This window comes from Phalacrocorax carbo, chromosome 18 (genome assembly GCF_963921805.1).
Source record: "Phalacrocorax carbo chromosome 18, bPhaCar2.1, whole genome shotgun sequence".
Lineage (NCBI taxonomy): Eukaryota > Metazoa > Chordata > Aves > Suliformes > Phalacrocoracidae > Phalacrocorax > Phalacrocorax carbo.
The window spans coordinates 2,865,222-2,875,014 of NC_087530.1; the positions used below are offsets into that span (position 1 = coordinate 2,865,222).

At 38.6% G+C, this 9,793-nt stretch overlaps 1 protein-coding gene across 6 annotated transcripts in view; it reads right to left on the reverse strand.

Annotated features, from left to right (window-relative positions):
* The window catches only part of CNTRL (centriolin), a 38,935-nt gene extending 29,419 nt beyond the window's left edge, over positions 1-9,516 (reverse strand). For 4 of the 6 annotated variants that reach the window (XM_064469166.1, XM_064469165.1, XM_064469163.1 and 1 more), the window contains exons 1-9: positions 9,297-9,516; positions 7,587-7,842; positions 7,020-7,153; positions 6,351-6,481; positions 4,759-4,900; positions 3,731-3,917; positions 3,442-3,635; positions 1,543-1,662; positions 444-669 (exon numbers count right to left, since the gene is read on the reverse strand). In XM_064469166.1, coding sequence (XP_064325236.1) covers positions 444-669; positions 1,543-1,662; positions 3,442-3,635; positions 3,731-3,917; positions 4,759-4,900; positions 6,351-6,481; positions 7,020-7,153; positions 7,587-7,809 — 1,357 coding nt within the window. In that variant the 5' untranslated portion in view covers positions 7,810-7,842; positions 9,297-9,516. The remainder of the gene's footprint in view (positions 1-443; positions 670-1,542; positions 1,663-3,441; positions 3,636-3,730; positions 3,918-4,758; positions 4,901-6,350; positions 6,482-7,019; positions 7,154-7,586; positions 7,843-9,296) is intronic. The other 2 variants (XM_064469169.1, XM_064469168.1) reach the window with 1 other exon arrangement.
* Positions 9,517-9,793: the final 277 nt, after the last annotated feature.

The window sequence follows — 9,793 nt, forward strand, 5'->3', positions numbered from 1 at the left end:
ATAAAACCCATTGTACAAAATACATTATAATATTCTGTATAACATTGATATATGTGTTTTCTGTTAACATGTTAACTGGAATGCATTTTCTTAAAACAGTGGTAGTCAAAGCTAATACAATCTGGTTTCTCAAAAAGTATGTCTGAAGTTTTTTGAATGAGTTTTATATAATTAAATTAATGCATCAGATATGAAACCTCCCTAGCATTCTCTTTTCAATAATTCTCTTTCACCCTGAGTTATCTTAAAATAATAGCAAGAAGAAATTGTGACAGTTTTGACCCAAAATGCATCAAGTACGGTGTTTAGAAATTACAGTACTTACAGCCTTTGACACACTATTGCAATTTTTATGTCAAATACGTGTCAAGCATTTAATCAGTGGAATAAACCACATTGATATACACATTTTAATTTTTATTTGATAAAAATTAAGTTTTTACCTGAATGAATCTTTTTTTCTTTACCCTCTAGCAGTTCATCCAGAGTTTGGAGCTGCAATTTCAGCTGGGGTTTCCTATAAAAGTCGCCTTCATCTAGTTGCATTTTTCCAATCTCCATCTGCTGAGCTTTGTTAGCAATGTAGCCTTCTCTTATAAACATATTTCTTTTATATCTGGCCTTACCAATGTACGGGCTTTCACCAGGTATGTTATCAAGTTCAACATCCTGAAACGTATGAAGCAGTATGTCTTTAGACCTATCTCGGAAGTATGGTTGCAGTCAACTCATAATATACATTTAACTCTCTTAAGCATATAAAGAAAAACCAGTTTGAAATTAGAATCATTAGAAAAAAACAGACTACACCTGACTTGCTTTGCCTTGAACATTCTTGTTATTTTATAATGGAATTAAAAACAAACAAACCCAATTGGGGAATGACCAGTTTGTTGCAAATGGGTAATGCAAGTGGATATTTAACTGGAGGAATTTTTCTTAATATTTTAGTCTTAATAGTAATATAGATTATACTTAGTCCATTACATTGTTACACTTAAACTTCACTCAAACATCTCTTAAAAAAATCAATTGTAGTTAATGATTACTGATCTTTACATTTTTCACGCAAACTCCTGTCATTCAGGCATCTCTAGTTTTTTTCTGCAAGTATGACAGAGGTTAGCACTACTAGGAGAAGAAAACAACAGAAAAAGGATAGAAATTCTAATACCATCTAACTCAAGAACATTCTGGCTTGTGGAATTTCCCCAAGTGGAAGGGCCTCCAAAATTAAGCGAGAAGAAAGGACTATCATTTATTTGATTAATATTAAGAATTAAATGTTTGTTTGCTCACTCTACTTAGTTAAACATATGCCTACAGGTATGTACACTAATATTCAACACATTCACTCAGATTCAGCTTAGTTCAAATCTTGTAACTTATGACTTCAACATGAAATTTTTATATTCCATAACTAATAACTCTTAATAAAGCAGTATCTATTAGAATTATAGATAAACTATTGAGTTTTCTCTCTTCCAAGTTGAAAAGCAAGAGAAACAGCAATTAATAGATCCATTATTTTAAAATTATTACCTCTGACGGCAAATAATTTAACGGCTCAAATTTTGCATCAATCTTATAAAATGCCAGTTCCTGCTCCAATTCATACTGCTTCTGGCAGGCTCGGGTTAGCTCCATTGTCTTCTGCTTTAACTAATAAACCAGCAAACAAGGTAAGCTGCATTCATTCAAGTGTCATCATCATCACATACATTTCAATTCAGCAGAACAGGGCGACGACATTAACTTTGAAACAAAGCTCACATCAGAAGTTAAAGATGGTGTATTTTGGATCGAGACTATCACAAAGTGCAACTTTATTACAAGATACAGCATGACGACTAAGGGTAGACAAGAACCTTACAATTAACACAACACAAATGATCACATGAAAGGCCTTTTCAGATAAGACGCAACAAAGGTTTGAAAATAGATTTGTCACTAACTTAAGAAAAAAAAATAATTTGGGTACAACCTTTTAGCAAAGTCTGCACCAACTAATAAATGTATTTACTGCTACTAATCAGCAGAGTTATTAATATTCATTGTCTGTAAAATAAACAAAGTACCTCAATTGTTGAGTGTACAGAGCCTATGCATTTCATTTTAGCTTACCCTTGTGCTAGTTAGGTTTTGAGAGGGTTTTTAAAATAAAGGTCCATCATGTGATTTCTTTTTAAATCAACTTTTCATGCTGAATACCTGAGGGAGAACATGCAGCAAAACTCCAATAGACAGTGGAAAGCAGGACTAATGGAGGAAAAGAAATAGGACAAACTGGCATGAAGGAAAGGCTTACAGAAAGATTTTAAAAACATATATAGTCATGCAAAAATTAACTGTGTTTCAGAGAAAGGAAAGAAGAAATCATAATTAAGAAAACTGTATCCAAAACCACAGTGAATATAAAGTCATACTGGAACACTTTATACAAATGTTTCCACTTCAGTAAACGTGCAAATGAATCCTAGAAATAAAAATAACCATGCAACCCAGGAGCACAGCGGGGCTACCTTTAGTGAGGAATAAAGGCTCTGCGGAAAGGGAACTGTGACAAACCAATACACCAGCTAAAGGAAGAAAGAAGCAAGCAAAGTCTGTCATCCAAAGGATAAGAGTGGGTTAAGCTGCAAAATATATGCTGCTAAATCTCACTATACTGAAAACTACATTTCAGAAATAGGCTGCTGGTTAATGTGCGTGTTCACAGAAGAAACAGCTATAGAAATATTAGCTATAGAGATTCTGAGGGATAAAATTTTAGGGGACAAGTCTAACAAGTAAAATAAAACCCATATATGAAGTTCCCATCAGGTCATTCACAGCCGAGCACTCTCAAGTCAGTAGGACTGTTTCCAGGACCACCACACAAATCTTGCATTTTACAGCTAACAGCGAGAGACACTTGTCAAGCATTAAGATTTTAGGATGGTGTGAATAAGGTAAAAGTAAACTAATGGACATCACCCAAAATAATAACCAAGGGGTATTACTGGCATACAACTTGTACGTACACCTTGTTTTTGTAAAAGCATTTAATCTTTTCCCTTATTGCAGCAGCACTTTAGAGCCCAGACAAGGCACGAGATTCAGTACATCGGCAATTTAGCAGCGAGGGGATACTTAACCTTTCATCAACTGACAAAATTTTAAACAAACAAAAAAATTACTAGAGACAAATAAGTTACTATAAACCATAAATTGTGAGAGTGATACTGATTGCTGGTTCAAAATACTTACTTTCTTCCACAGAAAGAATACCGAAGAACTACTGGTCAAGGAATAATCAATCTCTAAAAAGTTAAAGTGCCTAAGTTTTTTTCTCTTTATTTTAAACATAAATCTCCAGCTATTTGACCTCTCACATTGACAACTCTGTTTCTGACAACAAAACTATTCCAAATGTTTACTTAGTGCAAGTGATTATCTTACCAATTCATTTTTGGTGTCCAGGTTCCTTTGCAGGTCTTCATAGCTTTGTTTCTGTCGCAAAGTCTTTTCTTTTAACGATTTGTTGACCTCATCTTGACGGTGAAGTTGCTCAAGCACTTTGGACTGGTGAAGTTTAAGGTTCTCCATCTCCTTCACTGTGTTTTCCAACTCTCTCTCCAATTTTTCTATCTCTTCTGAAAAGCAAAACAGAAAATTCAAATATAAAAATCTTTTCCTTCCAAACTTAAATTTGGTGTCATTCACTTTAGTTCTAACGCATTACTGTTACCTAAATTAAACCTCTCTAGAGCTTCCTGCCTGTCATGATTTGTCACTGGCCATCCATCCAAGTTTTCCAGTGCTCGCAAGTGGAATATGGTGTACAAGCGGTAGTGAGGCAGACTTACAACTGGATTATCAGCAAGGAATAGAGAAGTCAGATCTTGTAGAGGCTTTAGTTTAGCTATATCATGGAGCTAAATCAAAGACAAAGGGAGAAATGATTAGACATCCTTCCAGGAACAATTAAGCCCTCATCACTGAATTTCTGATTGTACAGAATGTTTTATGTTAGGTCCATCTCAAAGGATAATGTTTATGCTAATGTGGAACCTCTAAAAACCTACCAAAATACACAGTACTATGACTAAAGTAACTTCCTACAATCCAATTGTTTCTTCTATGAAAAAATACCCCTGCAAAGAGGGCAAATTTCATCAAGCTCGGCCTCAGAAATTTCAAGGTAACAAGGCCTGTGAATATATATAACCTTCCGTTCCCCCAGACTTATTCATAAGGGAGCTTTTATCATGAGGAGCACTCAAACAAAGCTGGGTCATCTCTCCTCCTAAGTAGCGTGACTCCTTCAGGAATTGTATTAGTGACTTCATTTTATAGACACCCTTTTGTAGCCACAGAAAAAAGAAATTAACCTGGACCACAGAAGTAAATCTAGTAATGTCCTACATGCAAAATATAAGCAAATAGATTATTTACAGGTCTCAAACTATATTATTAATTTATCATAAGGGACACCACCAATAACATGCCAAGAGCCTTCACCTTCTCACCAAGTTTTTCTTAACTTTCCAAAAACTTACGATTTCCTGAACAACGCAATCTAAGTTTCTGTTCTGAATACCTGGCACAGAAGGAGTGTTTTTCTGATAGACAACTTTCTTAGGCTCACAATGGCTGTACTTCACAACAGACTTTGTGAACAAGCAGTTATTCAGGGTAAGTCAATCAATGTAAATGTAGCGGTCCACTTCATTAAAAGATTCTGGACGATTATTGTTCCTAACTGTAATCACTTACTGATGATACTTTATTCTGTTTCAAATTAAGGATGCGCAGGGATCTGAGTTTCTTCCCCACCCACACAGGAATATGCTCAATCTCATTCCCTGAGAGGTTCAGCTTTTGTAGATTCTGCATATGTTCTATACCTTCAATTTTACTGAAAATAAGAAGAAAAACATAACTTATCATCAAGCATAGCAAATTTACAGTGTAACTGAGGCATTATGGATAGACCACAGCAAAATCTGTCTCAAATAATTATCATCCAAGAAATAAGCAAAACCAGTGGCTTACTGCCATGGACTCCCAATTCCAATTAAATTACACCACCTTACTTCCAAATACTACATGAAGACAAAAAAAAAAAATCATAGCAAGACTTTGTTGCTCACTGTGGCAAAACCTTTGCTTTTAAATCTCTTAATTTTAATAGTAAAATTATTTTAATGTGTGGTAATTCCTTTTTAATACAGAAATTTTCTTTGTTTTCTCCTGATGATGTTATGGGACACAGATGAACCAAATAAAGGTGGGGGTTTGTTGGTTTGGGTTTTTTTTACAGAACCATAGAATCTTTTAGGTTGGAGGAGACCCTTAAGATCATTGAGTCCAATCGTTAACTCAGCACAACCAAGTCCACCACTAAACCATGTCCGTAAGTGCCACGTCTGCATACGTGTTTCCATACAAAGGAAGGATCAGCTGTAAAGTGATAGTGTGCAGAACTGCATTTTTTAGTGTTTTCATTAAAACAGTATATAGCTAATGAGGAAAACATACTAGCTTTTAGTTTACTTGGGCATTCATCTAAAGATATGAGCATTACAAAAAAGTACATTAGCATCCGCTTTTGTGACTGTACTATTTTTTGAGTAGGAACCAACTGTATATAACTAAAGTCCAAAAAGATACAGCAGTAGCTAAAAGCTACTCTGACCTTTTTAATTCCTGTTGAGAGAGGAAGTTGGGCGAATGCAATGTGTAGAAATGCTAGTGTCTTGCTTACTTCCTATTGTTAACTTCTCTACTGAAATCTCAGATTCTCTGCTGCAAACTCAGTCTCACGTAAAGATCAGAATTCACTAACAGAAAAATTAAAGGCAACAAGGAATTTTGCTATTGCCTGAGCCATTACCCTTCAACATTTTTATGCCACTCAGAAGAGGTACCACTGTCAAAACAGTGAAAGTGAAAAAGCCATTTAGTGAGTTTACAGCCTGCCCGATTCTTCTCCTAAAAGCAAAGTCCTTGTATTTACGTATAATAATATGCAGTAAGAGTTTAATTAAATTTTTAATGCATTTAATTGGGTTATTGTACATTCTTTATTATAGTTTCTGGAAACTTGCATTTCTGGCTTGGCTTCCTAGGAAAACAAGTTTAGCTGCAGCCATGGTATGCTAACAGCACCTCCTAGAACTACTTATCCTTCTAATACCTAAGATGATCTTTTTAAGAAGATCTCACTAAAGCCTGTTAGCCTTGATGTACAAGTGATGGGAAATTCACCTTAACTGTTCACACCTGTGAGAGAACTCACTTAAACCACAAAAGAATGTCAGCTTTATTTGTCTGGGCTTACCAAAGCCATCAGTGTTTCTGCTTACCTGATTTTATTGCAAGACAAATTGAGTTCACGCAACTTCATCAGTTTATCCAACTTCTCAATCTTCTCTATTTGGTTGTTACTAAGATTTAGTGTCTCTAGTTTAAAGCACTTTTCCAAGTTTTCTATGTACTATAGAACAGAAAATTAATCCATTAGCACTGCAGCTTTAATAATTTGCTTAGTTGTTTTTTAATGAGAAAGATTTCTATTCTTAACAACCACCTATTCATTGAAAAATACAAAGCATTCTAACACTTTATTAATCATAGTTTCACTGTTGAATTCTAAAACCCTGCTTTAGGTACACTCTTCTATACTATTGGAAGAGGAAAACTAGATTCTAAATTTACACTGGACCTGTCTCATCTACAAAAAGGGAAATTGCCATTAAAAACACTCTGACAACAAACAAACACAAAACCCACACAATCCAAAAGCTAAAAAGTAGACAAAGCGATGGAGTTCTAAACTTTGTTCTCACTGATCCAAAAGTTTTTCTTTTGCACAAGTCTCCACTCAGTTTTTTTTTAAAACAGCAGCTGATCATAGAAATAGGCTAACATAATTAGAATATAGCTGCTTACATCCACTTAAAGTCAGACCTTTAGTAAAAAATAAAACAAAATTTTTAACTTCGTTTAATTACCAGTTATTTTCGATAACTTACCTTAAATTTCTTGTCCCCATCCTTTGGGGAAGAAAGATTCAGTGAGCTTATACATGCCAAGTTTTCCTGTTTTGACAGACCTTTTATAAGGGGTTCAGTAATGTATCTAACTCCTGGACTAACACCATTTTCATCTGAAATTAAACAGAGAAACTAGTTTCAGTAGTGAAAGAACTGGTAATTTTTTTATTAGTCTTTTACTTCACACTGAATACTGGGAAAACATTGAAAGTCATTCCCCCCTACAAGGGATGAGAAGAAACAGCACACCAGAAACATTTACAGGAAATGACATGTTAAGAGTAAGCGGGTATAACCTTTTGAAAAAGGCACAATATGCATATCTCTTTGCCAGTCTTCCCCAGCACAGAATGTAAGGAGTAAGAATCTCATTATTCTATACAGCTTTCATTACTATCATTTCCACATTTGAGTACCAAAAGATGAAAGCAAGTTTTTCAGGGTTCTTTCCAACAGATCATACATCTTCAGTCATACGGTTCACAGAACATTGGGTTTTTTATGCTTTTAATATGTACTTTTAACCAGCAGTTATTTATACAATACCTTTATGGAACTTGTATTTAAAAGCAGCTTCTATGTTTTCTGCTGTAATATCAAGCTGTTGGTGCCTCCGCTCTGTGCTTTTGCAAGGAGATGGAGATGTTTGTCGGCTAAGAGGAGATGGCGATCTGGTACTTGAACTGACAGTAGACATTGGACTAGGTGTCCGAGAAGCTGACATCTGTGTTTTTCTACATAATGCTTTTCTTACCGAGCCCTTCTTCATTGCCAGAAATATAAAATATCATATGACCAATATCTGGAAGAACAGAAATAAACATCAGTCCGCACGTAAGTATAAATCTCAAGGGTTTGCATGACAACAAAATTCTCTTTTCAGCAAAAGAAAATACTTCCAGCAATATGATGCCAAAAAAACCCCACATCTAAGCCAATTCTTCAATGGGTGACAGCTTCCAGTTTTCATAGGCTAACACATATTTGGAGGAATAGTATAACTGTTCACTTACACCATTCTACAGCACAACACCAGGAACTAGCTGAGCTGCTTTCTGTTTTGCAATTCATCTTGGTAACTGTCCTGCATTTTACAGCTTACACGAAGTCTGTCAGGTCTGGAGGTCCTCTCACTCAGCCTCACATAGTTGGCAGAGGCCAGGAAAAGAGGACTAGCACCCCAATTATTTTTACAAAAGCTAGAAATCACCTGCTTTGCAGCTAGAAGACCAAATACAAGCCAAAAAAAAAAAAAAAAAAGGCAGCAGAGGAAAACCAAAAATCAGTCTAGCACTGGCATTCCTTCAGTGTTCCCCTTTCTGCAAATAAGTTATTCCATGACTGCCTGGGAAATTCCAGAGAAAATGAACAGAAACTTGCCCCAGTGATGAATATATTTTCCTAGGGGTAAGTGTAGAGGCAGCGCTGTAAGCATTCTGTGCGTGAAAGCCCTTGTAACAACCATCTTCAAGGGATGGGTTTTTACTAAAACCTAGACCCAGTAAACAAAAAGCACATTTTAAAATATTCTTTAAGATAGAAACATATGTTTTTAAGGGAACTTTGAGCTATATGAGTGATTACACTGTGGCTTAAATTAAGAGAATTTTCTTCATTAAAATGGATTAAAGAAAGAACGAACTCTCCTTCAATAATTGAAGGCACAGCTCATTCAGGGCAGGAAACTGAGACTGGAAGGAGCAAGAGAGGGGGAAAAGATGGTGGTGAGGTAGTAAAAAGCTCTTTGGGAAGTTTCTTCATGTTTTAAGGAGAGCAATTAGACATTTTAATGCGGTTTCTCGAGAACAGATTGCGCTTTTGCAAAGAAAGCCACGCCAGAACTCCCACTTCGGAGCGGGGGAAGGGGGAGCGCTGGGCTGACCTGGCCGCGGGGGTGTGCCCTGGGATAGCCCGCGCCCAGGCGGGGAGCAGACGGGCCCCGGTGCCGCAGGCTCCCTCCTCCCCTCCCCGCCTCACGGCTCCGCACCCGCCGCGGCCGCTCCGCCCGCGGGCACCACAGCTGAGCGCCAGGCCTCTCCCCGTGCCCCCGCCCGCACCTGACGGGATGGCGGCCGCCCAGCCTGGCGCGGTGCTGCCGGCTGAGCACCGGGCAGCGCTCCCCTCCGCGGGGCCGGGCTACGGGGCCGCGCCGCGCCCCCAACCCGCGGTGAGGCGGCCGGGGAGCGGCGATGTTCGCTGAAGGGTGATCCCTGTGCCCGCCGAGGGCGGTTCCCCTCAGGCCTCCGCTTTGATTACCTGCGTTGACATGGTAACGCCGTTTCACCACTTCCCGCTCGCCGGCGGGGCGTTAACGGGCAGGGCGGCCTCCGTACGACCCCGAGAGAAGGCACCGGCTCTCAACGCGCCTCCCGCGCGCCTCCGTTCCTCCGGCAACCGTTCGTTGTCTCCACCGGCCGCCAGGCCCGAGCTGCTGCGGCTCCTTTAAGACGCCATTTTGTCTGGTTGTAGGCCGGCGGCGGGCGGACGGGCGCGGGGAAGGGGCGGGGCAGGTCCTCGCGAAGCCACGCCCCCGGCCCAGGCCGTTTTCCCGCCGGTGATGGGTTCTTCGGCGCGTGCGCTGCTGTGTCTTCTCTTCCCGCCACTGGCGTTTTACTTCAGCGTCCAGCAGCTGTGAAAAGGGTGGATTCTGAGGGGTTTTGTTCTAATTAAAGCCCAAGTCACTGCGTAAATAACAAAGCTTGCTCTGGTGGTAGTTGTTGCATTTTTTGTTTGGTTTTTTTTTTTGTTTGGTG